This window comes from Struthio camelus, chromosome 26, assembly GCF_040807025.1.
Source record: "Struthio camelus isolate bStrCam1 chromosome 26, bStrCam1.hap1, whole genome shotgun sequence".
Lineage (NCBI taxonomy): Eukaryota > Metazoa > Chordata > Aves > Struthioniformes > Struthionidae > Struthio > Struthio camelus.
In genome coordinates, this window is record NC_090967.1 from 1,071,754 (window position 1) to 1,090,322 (window position 18,569).

Below are 18,569 nucleotides of genomic sequence, written 5' to 3' on the forward strand. Positions count from 1 at the left end.
AAGGTCCTTGGCAACCTGCTTTAGATGCCCTTGTTTTGAGTAGAGGGGGTTGGACTAGATGTTCTGCAGAGGTCCTTTCCAACCTCAGTGACTTTGTGATTTACCATAGAAATGACTCAGAGGAGAGCAGGGCTGGGAGGCCAGGGAGTGCTCAATTGTTCTAGGGACAGTGACCAGTTGCACCTGCTAAGAGCTCTGCTGTGTTTGTTGGGACATGCAGACAGGGAAGTGTGATAAGGAGGGAAACTAATTCCATGGCTCATTGCTGGAAGTGCAGCCATATATCTTTCGCTTATCACTCTTTGGTCCCCGCTGGCCAAAGGCAGATGGAGAAGCAAGTGGGCCCAGATGAGCGCAGTGGGAGGATAGCTGCAACAGAGGCCTTCTGCGGGCAGTTGTGCCAGTAGCCAGAGCTGGTGAAACTGATGTTTTGTCACCTTTCCTGTCTGGGTATCCCAGTGAGAGGTGAGTGCCATGGCCCTACGGGAAATGGGTGGTCCAAGCTGATGAGCCTCAGCAGAGTACCAGAACCCCCAGCCACAGCTCTCTCAGATCCCATGTTGCTCTGTCCCCTGCTGTAGCTGTGTCCATGGGCAAAACTGTAACCCCTCCTTGCCATCTCAGGTCTCACTATACACCCAAACCCACACCTACATGGGTTTAACCATAAGCACACCTGCACTTACACATTCCCCCTACAAATACCAATACATACTTCTACTCGCACCATTGCGCACAAGACCATACCTATTCCTTTATACACAGCCACATATATCCCTACACCCCAGACATCCCTACATACCTGCACCCAAACACCTACCTCCTGACATCTAGCTACGCTTCCCCACCTACCTAAATCCATTCTCAGTCCCACACCTGCCTACATACATAGGCCCCTTCATATACATACATTCCCCACACCACAGCCACAGAAGCCCCAACCCCCTACCCCATCAACTCCCCTCCAGAATATGCTGCTCTACATCTCTGCAGTCTGCCAACTCTCCCTTTTGCCTCTGGTCTGCCAGGTACCCTCTGGCTTCTCTCTGCCAGCTGTCCTAGTGTCCTCTCACCTCTATCCCAGCCTCAGTCACCCCCTGGTAATCTCTCCACATTCCAGCAGCAATGCTCCTCCACTGGGATGGCCCAGGTGCAGACATTCATCGTCTGGGCTCAGTAATCTGATCTCCAGGCTCAGACCTCAAGCTTTTCTCTCCTTTCCCTCTCTTTGCAGGGTGAGATAGCAAGAGATCAGAAGAGGACCCAAAACCCCCATGGGCACCCAGGGGTGCTAAGCTGCACAACTTTGTGAAAGCTGAGTGAGCTTGTAACAGCGAAATTGTTTGATTTACCAAGGAGTATAGAAAAGAGACTAATCTGGGTTCTCTGCATGCCAGCGCTAGCATGGGTCATGCCATAGGGCTGTCAGGGATGATACAATAAAAGGTCTGCTTTCATACACTCCCATGCTCCCTCTGAATCTGGCCTCCCTGCTGCACCTTGACTCCCAGCAGACAGCCACAGTGCCATAGCCAGCTACCACTGTGCCCAGACTAGGAGGAAGATGCAGAACCATTTAACCCAAAATAATTTTATTGTTGCTGTTGCTTTTGATACAAAAAGGAATTCCACAAAGAGCTGTCTCTCTCTGTGGGACAAGGGGGCACAGGTTTCGGGTTTCAATGCTTCCCAAAAACAACCAGCAAGAAATGTCAATACAAAAAAAAAAAAAAAAAAGAGGAGCAGGAAGGAAACCTTGAGCTTTTTTGTTTGACACTTTTGGCTCAACACACACACACAAACCCACCTCTTCTAATTTATTATTATTAATATTTTTTTTAAAGCACCTGTTGGAAAAAACAAAACAAAACAAAAATAATAAAAAATACCCAAACATCAGGCCACCCATCCTGTCACAAGCTCTGGGACTCTTGCAAAATTCAGAGTCTGGAGCTGCATTATACAAAAGAGTTTTCAAGTTTGATATTAGCCCAAATACAGCATACATACACTTTCCCCCACCCTATGTGGTGGCAGTGTACCAGGAAAAAAACGACTCTCCCCTAAAGTACCAAAACAGCTACAGGAATATGCAGTCCTCACAACAATGAGCAATCATAACTTTGGTGGTTATACATAAATACAAAAGGGTGGTTGGATACAGTGCACTAAGGCTGACAATTCAATACTAGCACCAGCTTCTGAAAGCACCTTTAGATTTGTTGATTTGTCTATCAGGTAGTCAGGTAGTGTGTTAACAGAGTGAAATAGCACCTTTCTTTCCTTTGATGATGCACAGTGTTGATGCAGAACCAAAAACAGATTCATGCAAAACTAGGAAATGGCATTGCAGAGACCAGCTGTGTGAAGAACACCCTCTTGGGAAGAAGAAAAGCCTACCTGGACAGAACAGTCTGGACAGGCTACTAGAGGCAGCAGGTGGACTTCAGTTCACTTAATTTGTATTTTTCAGACTCTTTTTAGGGCATTTCATTTGTCTGTATTAACCAGAGACTGAATATTTCGGTTGCTTTACCTTGGATAGACCAAGCTGAATGTGACAACCAGACAGAAGTGACTTGCAGCCCCAATTTCCTAAGTGTTCCTAACTGTGGGGAATCTGGCCATAGGCAGTGGAGTCATGCAGATAGCGTGGTTCAGAGTCAAGGGCTGTTTGGAAAATGAAGGCCTAGATGTTCAAGTCCCTGACAGGCTGCAACGTCCCCCTCCTTCCCATCTTTTTCCTGCTGGTAGGAAAAATTTCACAGGGTTTTCAAACACTCCCAGCAATAGTAGACAGCAAATTTTTCCCTGCAGTGTGCCAAACATGTCCTGCCAAGCCCTCTATCTCCTTCAGCATGGGAAGGATCCAACTGCTCTGTACCAGATTCATGACGTTTTTCCTGCCAGTTTGGTTTGTTCAAGCACATTCAGCAAAATAATTATTTGCCCTCCCCCAGAGCTACTCCTCACTTATATAAGGACACATCAACTCTTGGACTTTCTGGAGCTCTGGAAAAGCTCTTCCAGCTCCCGTATTTGGAGGGAGTACATGTGCTCAGCATAGTGTGGTGTGAACACCCTAGACACCCTATAGGAGCCTGTGGCTTGGCTGCTTTGCGATGTGAGGTTAGCAATCTGACCTACCCCTTCACTCAGAGGTAACTTTTTCTGTTCTACAAAAGGACCAGAAGACATGGAGAGGACAGAGAAAGACAGAGTAGTCAGTGTAGATGTGAGAGGGTTTCCCTAGCACCATTATGACAACGCAGAAGCAAAGCAGGAAGAAGAGCTGTTGGGAAATGCACTAATACCACACCATATCGTAGCTCCTTCCAGAGCCATTCCCAGGCCCCCTCCCATTTCCTGGGCTCTGGGGTGGTATGTGACCTGTGGCTATAAAGAACAGGGAACTTCCTCATGGGACAGCCCTTGCCAGCTTGGACTAACAGTATCTTTTAAAGGAGATGGACAGGAGCTGAACACAGAGAGGGAGTCCCTGCTAAAAGGGTTTGAACCTTTGGTAAAGCTTTCATGAGCTGTTTTGTGGTGTGGCTTGGTTCAATCCCAAACATCCCATGAAGCAGAGCATCTTCACATGGCCCAGGTGAGTACTGAGCCCAGAGGGACATTTCCCATCAGTTGTACAGCACAGTGCGGGAGGTGGTGGCAGGGGGTGCAACAAGAGAAGAGGCAGTTTTTTCCAGGTGTGGATGGCAAGGCTAAGGACTGTACTGTCATTTGGGTGGGTGGGTCTCACGGCTGTTAGTACAGTTGGAGCTGGAGCTTCATCCTCAGTGCCTGGCCCAGCTCCCCTGCTAAGTAGTTGAGGTGGTTCTTGGCCTCCAGTTTCTGCAGTTCCCTCTTGCGGTACAGGGGCACACTCACGATTTCCAGCAGATAGGTGCCAGGCACTATTTTCTTGCTGCCGAGGTGCAGGAAGCTGAGCCCCTCTTTTTGGTGGATACGAAAGTAGCCATCCTCATTCCCATGCGAGATGAGGTACCGCACACGATTCTCCAGGGGTTCCACGGCTGGCAGGAGCTCCAGGATGTGCTTCTTGTGAGCAAGGTCAGAGAGGTTCAGCACCATGGACAAAGGAGCATCCACATCCATGCTGGCCAGGTTCACGGTGTGGTCCTAGGGAAGGAACCAGGCATGTCAGTGGCAGACACAAAGAACAATCCATGGCCAGGTGCAGAAGACCTCCCCAAGGAAGTGCTGAGAAGTGGGGTATGACTTCTCTGGTCCCTGCTGTCCTTTGAGTGTTGCCTGGTTCCTTGTTTGACCCTCTGAGACTGCAATGCCAGTTCATTCCCTCCTTGTTCTGCCCTGGCAAGCAGATGACTGAACCATCCCCTTCACAGCTCTCATCTTCAGGGGAACCACCAATATGTTCATGGGCTCTTTGCTCCCAAGGCCTGAAGTGCCCATAATGACCTCTCAGGTCAACCTGTCCAGCCCTGGCCTGTGACGTTCTTGGAGAAGCCCCAGACTGAGGCCAGAACTTCCTTCTGGGGAGAACCTGTATTTAGGGTGATAGGTCCAGGACCCTGTGGCCCTGTGAAGGGTGTTCCTCTGATCAGCTGCCCTTGCAGGGAAACATGTATGCCTTATTTTTAGACTGCATGTCTCTCCACCTTTTGTGGCCAAGCCACGCAAGTGTGGGTCACTTAGAGTGGCCTGGCCTCCTCTAAGTTATTGAAAAAGACCTTCCATTCCTCTAGGACCCCTGGATTCACTGCCCTACACAAACAGTGTGTGCACCCAGTGTGTGCAGGTGCAGAGTGAGCTGCTGTGTCTGCTTGGGCTTAGGCAACCATATAGAAGTGGGCTTACTGCACAGGACCTGTTCCTGGCAGCCCATCCCCCAAGGGGATTGGATCTTGTCTTGCTCCACCCCATCCAGGATGCTATGTTTTTCTCACCTGGTGCATCTCAGTCCCATTGACGCTGCGTCGCTGCCGACCCCGCTTGGGGTAGCCATTTATCTTACACTCATAGCATGTTTCAGGGGAGAGCAGGTTGTCTTCATCCTCCTCTTGAGGGGCAGGAAGGTAGGAACCTTTCCCAAAACCCAGGCCAGAAATACAGTGTCTGGTGGCAGAAGAGCAGAGAGACCCAGCTCAGATTAAGGGCGGAAATCTTAGCATTGCCCTCACAGGATCCCCATGTGACACCAAGAAACATATGGAGAATCATGCCCATGTATAGGACAGAGCTTGTGCAGAGTGGTTTGTGGACAGGACCTGCCTGGGGGAGATCAGGCCACATATTGTTAAGTAAATTAGTAACTTTAATCTATCTGAACCCTGGACTTTAGATTAATCCTACATCTGCTACAATGTTAGCAGCTCCAGTAACCGTTAGATTAGTGAAATGAAAGAGGAGATGGGTATTAGCATGAGAATCTTGTGGTGGAGGAGGAACAGGCTGGCACTGGAGAAGCTAAGGATTCGTGTGGGAATGGGAGCTAACTGGCTCTTGGGGCTCCTTCAAATTGTATTGGTGACTTTGGCAGACAGCAAAAGTGCAGTCATGGAATGTACCTGGGGAAACCATGCACACAAGGGTAACTGGGAATATTCCCCAGGAATGTTCGGATGCCTGTGGAGACTGCAGGAAGAGACACAGGGTGAAATTCACCTGTGCAAAGTGCACGTCATGCAGCTATAGGTCAAGAGAGCTATGTTCTGCCAATTTCATGGGCCTGAACTACAAACTGTGGTGGAGTTGGGGCACTGCCACCTTGGCATCTGGCCTCCTGCCTACTCTACAGAGAGCAGCAGACACCTCTCAAAAGAGACTTGAAGCACAGGAGAGAAGTGTTAGATTTCTTTCTTCTGGCAGCGGAAAGCACCAAAGTTCTTTATAGGGAGCCCTGCTCCTGCTGCTGGGAAAGGAGTGCACAGAGTCAACATGAACCACAGGCTGGGCTGGAAGAGCACCTGATATAGGACTGCATTTTAGGACTCATAGTGCTGAGGATTGATCACTCACAGACAAGGTGAGGGTGGAGGAAGGAGGTGCATTTGCTTTGTGGCTAAGGTGCTTGCTCAGAAGGAATCTCATTGCCCTAAGGACTGGGCTAGAGATGAGGTGGGATGGCGATCAATTTCCATTCCTACTGGTCAAGCTAGGGCACAGTGGGCAACTCCTGGGCTCTGGCTGCAACTCAAGGTGTGTTTTAAATGTGCTTTATCCAGGGCTGTTTAAACAAAAGAAGTCTAAGATGTTCCTGGAGCAGAGTGTTGACCCTGGGGCTCCACTCCTGTGGAAATGGCCCTATCACAATAGAGAAGAGTCAGTGCTCCTTCCTATATTCTTTCCACTCCAGCTATTATCCTTCAGGATGAGAGGTGGGCACTGATGAGGCCTGAATATATACTAGTTTGGGAGTACATGTGAAGAAATGCATGTGCATGTGTGCTCAACTTTGCAGGTGTGAGAAAGCCTATAGGGACCTGGTGTGTGTGGAAATGTAAGCATACAGATGCAAAAGGGTGGATTTGGTGCTGCCATCAGAGCAGGCATGAATGGGTTCATGTCTGTATTACATGCATTCCCCATGTGTGCCTGGCATCTGCCTGGTGCAAAAGTTACCAGACAGCGACCTACTGGCTGCTTGTCTCACCCTTGTCCTGCTCGGAAGTAGCCTCCAGGACAGCCACACAGATAGCCTCCGTCTGTGTTGGAGCAGCCATAACTGCAGGGGCTGCCGCCTGCTGAGCATTCATCCACATCCTGGCACCCACCAAAGGCCTGGTCAAAGTCGAAGCCAGACGGACAGACACACTTGAAGCTTCCCAGAGTGTTGTAGCAGGAAGCAGAGCCACAGGCAGAGGGGCTGGAACACTCATTTTCGTCTGCACCCAAAGAGAGCAGAACTGGTCAGAAAGTTACTGGAAGGGAATTCCTGTGCCACTGATCCTCCCCGCCCTGAAGGGCCAAGGAAATCAGCCTATAGCCAGCACTGAGCTGAATGCTGGCAGCAGGTTTCCATCTCCTCGTTCAGAGGGGAAGGAAGGCCACACACATGGGCCTCATCCCATGCAGGACTGCCTTGATTTTCCAGGTGGTGTCAGGAGCAGTGGGAGCTCATCACTCTGCAGAGCAGCCTTCCATCAGTCCCTGTTGCACAGAGAAAGCCTGGCTGGCAAGTGTTTAAGCAGCAAAGAGTGTGGGAAATGGCGGGGACGCTGCCTTGAGCCACGCTCTGTCTGGAGCAGGGCAGGAAGGTTTACAGTGATAACTCCCCAAGATCCAGTGCCCAGGGGTGGCTGTGCTGAATAGCTAAGAGTGGCTGCAGAGGGACTCAGAGGCTTACCTGCCCTCTATCGCCCGTACCTATAGCTACAGGATACAAGAGTTCCCTGTGTCCCAATCCACACTCACCCACACACTGATTCCACTGGTAGTGCTGCACATAGCCCTGCGGACAGCCACAGCGGTAGCCTCCAAGCACATTCTGGCAGCCATGCTGGCAGCGATGGTTTCCATCGCATTCATCCACATCTGCAGCAACATAACACAGACAGCAGTGAGACACCTTCTGTCTGTCCTGTGGGCAAGGCTGGGTGCACAGCACCCATGTGCACGTGATGCATGCCTGGGGTCTAGCATCCATGAGCCAGGGTACTTGTGGGTGGCAGTTCTTCCACCTAAATATGTCTCTGCAGCTTTGATTTGAATCACACCCTCAGCCCCAAGACCCACCTACATCCCATTGCAGTCCCTGCTTCTATGCTTTTTGCTTTAAGGCCTGGTAGTCTGACTTGGACCATTATTAGATCATGCTCATGCCTCATTCTATATCTTGAACATAGGCTTCTCTTTAGCATAGGACATGATGGGTTTCGCCTGGCAGGAGATCTCCTGTGATGTGAAACAGGCCCATTCCTTTCCCACCCTTGGCTGCCATTGGTTGCATCACCAAGACTTTCATCTACTTGCTGACACTAGGCGAAGAGCTGGTGCGTCTCCAGGCTGGTCAGGGCAATCCCCACTGACCTCTCCTCCACAATAAGGCTTCTCATTTGTGTTTCTTGTGTCTCATAACAAGGAATAATCCCCTCATGGCTGGACTGAGCTGCCATAGAGACTGTGAGTGAACTAGGAACTTTTCCACATGGAGCATGTTTCTGTCAAAGCCCCAGAGGCAAAGACCCACCTTCACAATTGACACCAGAGCTGTCCAAGGAGAATCCTTTCTGGCACTCACAGTTGTAGCTGCCTGGTGTGTTCAGACACTGTCCTTTGGCTCCACACAGAGAGGGCTGAGCTGTGCACTCATTATTGTCTGCAAAACAGTGACAGCCACCTGTAAGCCCAAACCCAAGAATGTGGCTGTGTGCAGCTTTGCAGACTGGTCCCTCACAGCATGGTGCTTAGCACAGTTTGAGTAGTAGACAAACGGGTCAGATGCACAACTCCATCCTGACAGGAGGGGGCAGGCAGAATCCGCTGGGGAGCTGTCAAGAGCTATGACTGTACTCCAGAGCCAGAGTTGGGGGCTAAAAAGACTCTGCTGGGTTTGAGGCTTACCCATGGACACCTTGCTGGCGCTGTCTAGCACAGCAAGGAATGCCTCTACTCACCAATGCAGGACGAGTGGTGCTGAGTGAACCCTGGTGGGCATTTACAGTTGAATCCTCCAATAATGTTCACACACAGGAACTGGCAGTTGTGCTGCTTGGTGGAACATTCATCCAAGTCTAAAGCAACAAGAACAAGAACATTTGTCTCGACTTATCCTGCTGGCTTTTTGCTCTCAATCTGTGACACCTCTGTGCACACGATACACTGTGATCCTGGGCAGACCAGGAACTAATCTGGAGTAGCCCCAAGAACACCACAAATTAGGTGAAGAGAATCTCTTGCACGAGAATCACAAGTCCAGGGAGCCTCCCCCAACCTCAAGTGCTGATCATATGCAGGCACATTTGGAAGATGCAGAGATTTTTATCTGCCTTTCTTGTAAGACACTAATCCCAGACTCTCCTAGACTCCTAGGCCAGAATACTACTACCCTAATACATCAGCACTGTGAGAACTGGGCAAAGCCCAGCCCTCCCTAGCCTGGCAGCTGCGAGACAGCAGCCAGCACCAAGAGTAATAGCCTGAGTGTGTCTCTGACATGCCCAGTGCAAATGTAGGAGACATGCTGGTTCAAGGTAATGCCCCCTGGAGTTCAGCTCAGCTTGGGAGATGGTGTGCAGAGCATAGGAAAGGGGCAGGAGTAGTTTTTTTGGTCTTTTGTTTTGTTTTTTTTTCTGATGAGACAGGTCTACAGTGTCAGCAGAGAGATGATACCCCGGCACATCAGTCCACAAGGCTCCAGCATTGCACCTTTCTTTGGGCTTAGCCTGGGCCTGTGGCTGAAAAAAAGTGGAGATAGTGAGCCCAGGGACCCGGCTTTTCTGGCACATGCTAATAAAGTGCCCCAGTTCCCGCTGCAGCACACAGCCCCTGTTGTCAGAGATGAGGCAGGGTCTCTGCTGCCTCTTTGTCCTGGGTGAATACCTTTGCAGATCTTCCCATCTTCCTGTAGGATGTACCCTCGGGGGCAGGAGCACTGGTAGCTGCCCTCTGTGTTCTTGCAGATGAAGTTACATGGCTTGGGGGACTGGTTACACTCATCCAAATCTAGACTCAAGACACAGAACACATCAGCATTCACAGGCTGTGCTGCTGGGCTGGGTTGCTTCCTCCCATGGGACCATTCAGTCTAGCATGTGGCTCCTGCATATAAGGTGACGTAGGTTTCACAGCCCCATGTAAGCTGACATATGGCTGTTCCATGGGTCCTGGCACTCACTTCCACAGACAAAGGCTCCTTTTCCACTCTCCAGGAAGCAGGCGAACAGAGACAGGGGCTTGGAGGGAGCTGTTTAAGTCAGCACAACAAATCTAGGGGATCTACTACAGGAAAACAGCTGAATCACCTCCCTGCTCAGACATGGAACATGGCAAATCTGAGTGACATCTTTCCCAGCCCCTTCCTGGCTGAAGAGATGGGTAGATGCTCCTCCTGAGTACTGATGACATCGTGGATGGGGCCAAGCCTGTGGGCTATGTGTCGCCACTGCCTAGAAGGGAGTAACAGTCATGGTTTGGCAAGGGGCAACACAAGGACAACGCTGTTGCCAAAGCGGGTGCCTCTCCGTGTCTATGGCAAAGCCCGTCACTGTGAGCCAGCATGGAGCTACTTCCTGGCCTGGTGCTCAAGGTTATATCTGTCCTTATAGACACAGGCCTTGGTCTCTGGGAGCCAAGGCTTCTTTAACTGCTAGCATGGGCCTGAACGCCATCTCAGTACTGGAAGTGTGACACATCCTCAGCTCCTTCAGTACTTCCCCATATTCCTGCTGCTGTGATTCCAAGGGTGCTATACAGAGAAATGGGGTTCTTCCTGACTCACCAACACAGGCTGTGCCTGTGATATCTGTGGTGTAGCCCAGCCTGCAATGACAGCGGAAGGAGCCAATGCTGTTGATACACTGTCCGTTCTTGCAGAGGTTGGGCAGTACCTTGCACTCGTCGATATCTGTGTGGAGGAAGGGAAGGACCTGTAAGTATCAGTGCCGCCCCTACCCCCATGCCCCTGTACCAACACTGTTCCAGGGCAGCTCTGTCACAGTCAGTGCCCAGTCAAATTCTGCCTGTGCCAACATCTCTACTTCCTTCCCTCTGCATTGAAGATAATTTGGGGCCCAGCTCACCTCGCCCATCAGTGGAGTACCCTGGCCCATGAGGACACATCTTCTTGTACTGGGTGGTTCCGGGAAGGGGGCAGAGCTCACACTGGGGGCCCCAGCTGCGCCCACTGTTGCAGCAGCACTCAGACTTGGTGACCATATTACGGTTGGTGGAGGACATCTGGCACATTGTCTGCAGTACTTCAGTGAAACAGAATCCCTGGCGGGTGTCTGGACAGACAGAGTGAGAGGAGAAGTTCAGGATCTGAGACAGTGCCAGCACCAGGCATGATGGAACAGCCAGTGCTATCTGTGCCAATTTCAGCATTGAGGCTGTGGATTGAATCATGATAAAGGCAAAGGTGATGTCCCAGCAGTCTTGCCCAGCCCTGCATTGATCTCCTGGGACCGTTCAGGCACTCCTTCCAGGCTGGACCCTTGACTTCCAGGCTAGTCCCTGACTTCTTCTTCCCATACGTCCTTCTACAGGTCTACTCATCTCCTACACTCAGAAACACTCCCTGACACTTCTTGAACACTGGACAGAGTAACTGTGATCTGGATCATGGATGACTGCTCCCATCTTTTGGGGTGGATCAAGTCCCTGTTTTCAGTGTGGATACCTCACTCACATGGGACATTTCTGACTAGTAGATGAACCCTGTTGTGTTCCTGTCCTGAGCCTCAGCTCTGGCTCATCCTCTCTTCACCAAGCCTGCTAGGTCTTAGGGCTGTCTGAGGCACTGCCCTGACAGTCTCTCCTCTCCCAGCTTTCTTGACACAGAAGTGGCTGGGTCAAGGCTCAGTGTCCCACAGTGCATTCCAGATGTACCCCGGTTCCATAAGCAAGACTCCCCTCGGTTGAATATGGACAACACTGATCATGAAAGCAACCCTGAACTGCACACCGCCAACATGCTCTGTTCCTATCTGCTCCTTTCTCCTGTCCCCACAGCTCAGTGACCCTATGTTTCAACATTTCCAAATCTTCTCTTGGGCAAACTCCCCTCAGAAATTCAGGAACACCTGGCAAGCACCACCTGTTGCTAAACAGAGCCTGCTTGAGACCTACCAGGAACTAGTAATTACCAATACATTCTGTGCCAGAGGGGCTGACTTCAAAACCTTCATTGCAGTCACAGCGGTAACTTCCCACTGTGTTGACGCAGCGGCCGTTAGGGCAGATAGCAGGCTTGGTACGACATTCATTCTCATCTAGGAAGGAAGGAGCCACAAAGAGGTGCAGTGAGACAAAGGACAAATTTCACCTTTCCATAAGTCCCCATGATTCCACTGAGTCTGAAACACCCTCACACCATCCTGGAGAAATACTCCCACATACTCAGATAGTGGGATAGCTGTAAAACCCATCCACCTGCCCTGGGCCTCCCCCTAGCCAGGGTAGCTAAATGCCTGGCTTCCCTGTTTTGCACCCTCTCCAGATGCAAGTAGGCAAGCCACAGCGCTAGGAGTGGAGCTGGGCCAGTTCTGCATTCCTCTTGTGCCTAACATTGTGCAGGTCTGGGCTGGCCATAAATGCCCCTTTGAAAGACAGCTCAGAGAAAGTTCATGTGGCATAACACTGTGTCATCCTGTGCTGGAACTGTGTGGGTCCAACATACAGAGCCAATCTTTTAGGTGTACAGGCATTTAGTGGAGCATACAGGAAGTTCTGACCCATAGGAAACCCTAGAAAGTTGTTGCTTGACAGAAAGACATACAAAAACAGCTACATGGACAATGCCTAGAAGAGAATGGTCTCAGGCTCCACTGGGAACCCCTTCCAGCCTGGTCCTTGGTACCTGTGCAGCCTTCTCCATCAGGCCTGCGTTGCATCCCTGGCGGGCAGATGCACATGAAGGTGCCAATGAGATTCTTGCACAGCATCCCTCGAGACTCACAGTCGTGCAGTCCCTCTGCACACTCATCCAGATCTGCAAACAAGAACCTCATGAGAATAAGTTCAACCTGCCAGCTCTGCACCACGGTAAGCATGGCTCAAACCTGCACTGCTTTGCCAGTTCCCATTGTTTTGGTGCAGGCTGGCCTGGCGCACACCATAGATACCAGGGTAGGTGGGAGGGTGGGCACAAACTAAGAGATGCCAGTTGAGAATTCCCACCTTTTCTCTGTACAGCACCAGAGACTGACTAAGCGCAGGGGCCTGGGGAGGGTGTGGGAGCTGCAGAAGGGTGATTTTACCTTTACACATTCTTCTGTCTTCTCGGAGGACATATCCAGAGGGGCAGGTGCACTCATAGGAGCCAAAGGTGTTGATGCAGCGGAAGGCACAGAGCAGGGGATTCATTGCACACTCATTGATATCTGGGACGCAGGAGAGAGGAAGAGCTTGACTCCATGCTCTGGACAGTGTCAGCTGGATAATAATGGTGGTGAACCTCCCCAGGACAGAATACCCCCTAAGCATCCATCTCATGAAAGCTTTGTGTGCTCCACCAAGACCTCCTGTCATGGTCTTCAGTTTCAGAGGGACAGACAGGTGGTGTCTGCCTCTTGGTGAGGCAGCTCTGTATTCAAGCAGGGCTCCAGCACCCCGCTGAGCTCCAGCCGTAGAGGAAGCCAAAGGAGACCAACTTCAATGTGCATCCTCACATGGAGCAGAGCCCCTGCCAGCACTTTTGCACTATCATTTGGAGGCTTACCTGGCTTCTGCTCACCCCAGCAGTGACCCAGCATGGTCACACATATAGCTTGCACGTGGCTATGGTTTGCTGGCACAATGACCTGATTTGTGTACAGAAGGAAGGTGGATAAAGGACCCTGTGGGAACTACTGCCACCCTCAGAGCTTGACATAGACTTACCAACGAGGCTAAGGTACCTACTGGCTCCAGGGGGAGCCTGTAGCTAGGCAAGAATTTAGAAGGAGACACAGGGGATTTAAAGGACCCTTTGGCAAGCAGAAAAATGCTGTAATGGACAAGTCAAGAGGGATCCCCCACATACCTGCTCCACATTCTCCCATATGCTAACCACTAATCACTTTCCAGTGCCAATTAACCTTAGACTAGAAGAGCACAGCTGCAGTGTGTCCCAGGTGAACTGAGGAGACTCATATCACCAGTGGACAGATCTCTGCACTAGCTGGAGATTGCCTAGATGAAATTCCCATCTTGTATGACAAAAGAAGCCAAAAATATTTCAGCAATCCCTGCCAGTTTGGTAGTGGGAGATATTATCGCAGACCTCAGCCAGTTCAGCAATGAAAGTCTGAGCAAAATGCATTAGCTAGGGAGTGTGCAGGTTTCAGAGTTCTAAGCCCTTGTTTCCATGGTGACAACAGGATGCAGGTTCTCACTGCCCCTTTATAGCCCGCTCCCCACTGTCTGCTGGAGCAGAAAGCCCATGGGCTCCTCCCAAACAGCCCAAAATCTTCAGATCCTTTTGGAATCTCCAGTCCAGACAGGAACAATGAAAAATGGCCTTGGTAAGTGAAAGAATTCAGAATCCCAAGTCAGCTGTGAGAGTGTTGTCTAAGCCAAAGGAGGTGGGGAAGGCAGATAGGGGTTCGCTCCGTCTCTCCCACCTCTCACCAAGGTGTGTCAGTGTGCAATAGGGGTGAAGGGGTAGCCCTACTGCAGCATTACCTTCACACGTCATCATGGGACCTGGCTCAAAGCCCTCATCACAGGCACACTCAAAGCCTCCAACCACATTGGTGCAGGTACCATTCCCACAGGGGTTGCCAATGGAGCACTCATCTGTATCTGGGGGAAGCCAATACCATGTTAGATGGATAAATTAGACAGGAAAGGTGTAGCGTGGTCTCTACTTGCAGTTGGAGAATTCAAACAGCCCTAGCAAAGCCAGGAGCCAGGGAGAGAGAAGAAGGGAGGAAGGGAGGGAGGGAGGGAAGAGGGAAGATTCATGCAAAAAAATCCTCCCTCCCAACAGAGTGATAGCCCTTGACATAAGGGGGAGAAAATCAACTCAGCTGGAGCAAAAGAGAGCAGGTGCTGCCCATGCAGACCCTTACCCACACAGTTGACACCCGTGTAGTCCAGGTTGTACCCGAAAGGGCACTCGCAGCGGAAGGAGCCGTCAGTATTAATGCAAGCCCCATTTATGCAGACACCCAGGTTCTCTGAGCATTCATTCACATCTAGAGGGGAAGCCAAGGCAATGAAACCTCTTGTGAGAACATGGCCACAAAGATGCCTGTCCTCTCAGGACAGGCCCTGCAACACCAGAGCCTCTCTCTCTAGAACGGGTGGCTTCAGAGGTACATAGGGCTGAAGCAGGCAGCCAGGGATCAAGAGCCTTAGAGGGCACCCAGTCCCACATCCCACCTCTTCTGCAACTGAGATTCAACCCTATGATCCACAGAGCCTGAGTTTGGTTGTTTCTAGGCTGATATCCCTCCACCCCTCCCCATCCCTTCCCCTGCAGGGCACATTTCTCCTCTTCCCTGGATCAGATCTTACCTTCTCGGGTATCACCTGGGCCCGGGATGGCCCCATGGCCGTATGGGCACAGCTCCTGGAAGGCAACTGGAAAAAAGTAGAGAAGTGAGATGTGCTTAGAGGTGTTTCTATTCCCAGCAGCTGAAATGTGCTTTTGAGGATTCTAGGGCATGACTGAGAGCTTGACAGCTCATTGTACTTCAGTCCACAAAACCTCAGCTGGGGGGAAACACCTTGCACCTCTCTTAGATCTGGAGATACTGAAGTATTTTTGCCTTCTAAAGCCCTGCAGGGAACTGAGAACAGATCCAAAGCAGAACTAAGAAATCTGCTTCCCAAGAATCTGGCCATGGTTGCTGGAGACCCAGGGATACTGCAATCCAGTGAGAGGCACTAAGTTTCAGGGAAGCATTTCCCAGAGGAGGGCCCCACTTTGCTAGGCAGCTTGCATGGCTGCACCATGTTGGAGGCACACACAGAGCCTTCTCTTCCTTGGAGCTGGGGCCCAGCACACCTACCATTTCCTTCCTGTGGGCACAGCTCACAGGGATCTCCCCAGCCTTCTCCCGGCATCTTGCTGCAGCAGCACCGGGCCTTGGTGGTGTTGAAGGCCTTGGGAACAGAGCACTTCCCATTGTCAAAGCGAGTGAAGCAGAAGCTCTGGCGAGTATCTGTGGGAGGACGAGGAAATGCACAAGGCAACCATCTAGGATGGTTGTGGACATCCCCTTGCCCCACCATCAACCTTTAGCTTGAGGAAGGCACTTCTTCCTCCAGATGCTTGTGCCCTGGATGGCTCTGTAAGGACGTAACATTGGCCCAGAGGAAGGGAGCAGCCCACCCACTTCTGCATTGTGGCACAAAAACACCAGTTATCCTGGAGCAGTGCATGAAACGCTGGAAAGCCAGGATATTTTAAGATCCTGGGCCCACTGATACTCTCTCTGCCTTAGGCATACCCCTAGGGGGAGTCACAGCAGGTTACAGTGGTGCTGCTGTCAGCTCCCACTCCTGCTCCATCCATAGTGGTTAGCTTTGCCATGACCCCACATCCCCACAGGCCAGTGGGCAGAGCTGCACTCACCAAAGCACCGTCGGCCATTGTCAGACAATACGAAGCCAGGAGGGCAGACACATTGAAAGCTGCCAGGGGTGTTAGTGCATGTCCCAAATAGGCAGATGTTGGGCTCCTCTTCACACTCGTTGATATCTGGAGGCAACATGGACAAGTTATTTGCAGTGCAGCCAAAGGTCATTCCCTTTTCCATTGCATCAAGCCAGCTGAGTTTGTGATGCTTGGGGAACCCTGATGCCAGGAGGACATCACCCCTCTGGGGGGCAGGAAGCCTGGCCTTAACCCTTAACCCACCTCCAGGGCAAATGGGATAAAGAAGAAGCAAGGGCTCAGCAAAACCACTGAGTCTCCACTGTCGTGGGAGCAGGCTCTCCCTTGCTCTGTGGCTAATTGCTTTCAAGAGGACATTTGAGGGTGATAATACATTCCTCATCCTACCCAGAAAGCATATGGTTTCTCTGGGAATAGACCGAGAACATGCTGAGCTAGGAACTGTAGAAGCAGAGAGCCAACATTACCAATACAGTTGTCGTTCTGCACCTCGTACCCAGGGGGGCAGATACAACGGAAGGAGCCCTCCAGGTTCTGGCAGGTCCCCGGAGAGCAGGTCCCGGGCAGGCTCACACACTCATTGATGTCTGCAGAGGAGGGGAAATCACCAGTGAAAGTATCTGATGTGCTCAGCTCTGAGGACTTTGATGCAGGCTGCCTTGCTGCATCAGGCCCTACCTTGGAACTGCATGCTGCTTTACCCAAAAGACCCAAGAGGAAGCAGATGAGACAGCTTCCAGGATGCCCTACTTCATGTGGACCTGGTGCTGTAGGAGGCAGTGTGATGAATACAAGTCACCTGGCTACCTTGTGCCTGTCTGCCACAGCAGCCCCTGTGAGTGGATCTGGAGAGCCCATTGCTCAGTAGTCTCTGGTGGGGATATCTCTAGAAAGACTAGCCTAGGGACCAGGCCTTGCACACTGCCAGCTGTGCTGCTAGCTAACATACACCTTGACTCACTGAGAAGGGCCATTCTGCTCCCCAGATACTCACCTACGCAGTTCTTCCCATCAGGGGTCCTGTCATACCCCTCTTGGCACAGGCACTGGAAGGAGCCGATGCTGTTTATACACTGGCCATTTCGACACACCTGCCCCACCAGGGACGAACACTCATCAATGTCTGTGGAAAGAAAATGATAAGCACAGCAGGAAGACACATGCACAGCCTATGAGGGACAGTGTGCTGCATTAACCACCCCTGCACCCGTGACTGGTGACAGCTACAGCTCCCCCCACAGACACTGCCATGTAACACCCAGTGATCACTTCTACAGATGGTGCTATGCGGCACCCAGTGCTCATCCTCTGCATACCACAGTGTGACGCCAAGTAAATGCCCCACAGCTGTTGCCATGTCAGGACACTAGTCAGTTATCTATGTGGTCAGGGCTGCACGCGACTCACCCATGCAGTCATTATTGTGTGTTAGCTCAAAGCCAGGGAAGCAGAGGCAGTTATAAGACCCAACTGTGTTCTTGCAGGTTCCATTTCCACATGGCTGTCGGTCACATTCATCAATATCTGCAGAGAAAATCATCACAGCCATCTGAGGGGCTGAATGAGCTGAGAGCCATTGTTTTGGGTGTGCAGACAGGGTCCAAGTAGCTGCACAACACCTCTTTGGCTCTCAGGAACAGCCTGGGCCAAGAGAACACAACGGCCCTGCCCTTGGCTGTCCTTGGCACTAGCCAGCAGGTAGGAGAGAGAGCTCACGTCCATCCTGACATGTGATTCACTCAGCAGGGCATCACAAGGCTGTGGCAGTCATACTGACCCATACACATGGTCTGCTCCCCTGTGGCCTTGAACCCGTTGTGACAGATGCAGATATAGCTCCCCTCAGTGTCAACACAGTCCCCGTGGCTGCAGACATTGGGGATCTCCTGGCATTCATTGCGACCTAAAACAAAGCAAGGGGGACACTAGTGAGCAGAAAACATGGACCAAACAGGAAAAGCCAAGGCACTGGCCTCCGCTAGACGCCTGCCTGCTGGTAGGGAGTTGTGTCTGCGAGCAGCAGCACAGAGGAACAGAGTCTCAGTTTTCCAAGAGGTGGTTTCATGGAGATGAAGCAAGAGGACTTATGAGCTCCCATGTCTAAAACAGCAAATTTCATTGCAGAAAATAGACTGAGAATGTGGCCCCAGAAAGTTCAATTTGCTTCCTAGTTTGCCTTCTTCAAATAAAATAGGGCTACAATTAATTGTTTTTCTAATTCGTCATTTTAGCCAGTTGTGTGTTTCTGCTAAGCCTGATTCAGGGACTGTTGAGTTCTTCACTGAGGGAGAAACACTAGCTGGACAGACCCATACCAGGGCCA

General features: G+C 51.1%; 1 protein-coding gene across 1 annotated transcript in view; it reads right to left on the reverse strand.

Moving 5' to 3' along the window:
• Window positions 1-1,295: 1,295 nt before the first annotated feature.
• Window positions 1,296-18,569, reverse strand: part of FBN3 (fibrillin 3) — a 145,575-nt gene continuing 128,301 nt past the window's right edge. The window contains exons 45-65 of the mRNA XM_009683577.2: window positions 18,024-18,149; window positions 17,654-17,770; window positions 17,241-17,369; window positions 16,714-16,833; window positions 16,205-16,330; window positions 15,639-15,791; window positions 15,142-15,207; window positions 14,694-14,819; window positions 14,305-14,424; window positions 12,900-13,022; window positions 12,500-12,631; window positions 11,787-11,912; window positions 10,722-10,928; window positions 10,421-10,546; window positions 9,523-9,645; window positions 8,598-8,714; window positions 8,171-8,299; window positions 7,396-7,515; window positions 6,635-6,866; window positions 4,929-5,097; window positions 1,296-4,140 (exon numbers count right to left, since the gene is read on the reverse strand). Coding sequence (XP_009681872.1) covers window positions 3,766-4,140; window positions 4,929-5,097; window positions 6,635-6,866; window positions 7,396-7,515; window positions 8,171-8,299; window positions 8,598-8,714; window positions 9,523-9,645; window positions 10,421-10,546; window positions 10,722-10,928; window positions 11,787-11,912; window positions 12,500-12,631; window positions 12,900-13,022; window positions 14,305-14,424; window positions 14,694-14,819; window positions 15,142-15,207; window positions 15,639-15,791; window positions 16,205-16,330; window positions 16,714-16,833; window positions 17,241-17,369; window positions 17,654-17,770; window positions 18,024-18,149 — 3,062 coding nt within the window. The 3' untranslated portion in view covers window positions 1,296-3,765. The remainder of the gene's footprint in view (window positions 4,141-4,928; window positions 5,098-6,634; window positions 6,867-7,395; window positions 7,516-8,170; window positions 8,300-8,597; window positions 8,715-9,522; window positions 9,646-10,420; window positions 10,547-10,721; window positions 10,929-11,786; window positions 11,913-12,499; window positions 12,632-12,899; window positions 13,023-14,304; window positions 14,425-14,693; window positions 14,820-15,141; window positions 15,208-15,638; window positions 15,792-16,204; window positions 16,331-16,713; window positions 16,834-17,240; window positions 17,370-17,653; window positions 17,771-18,023; window positions 18,150-18,569) is intronic.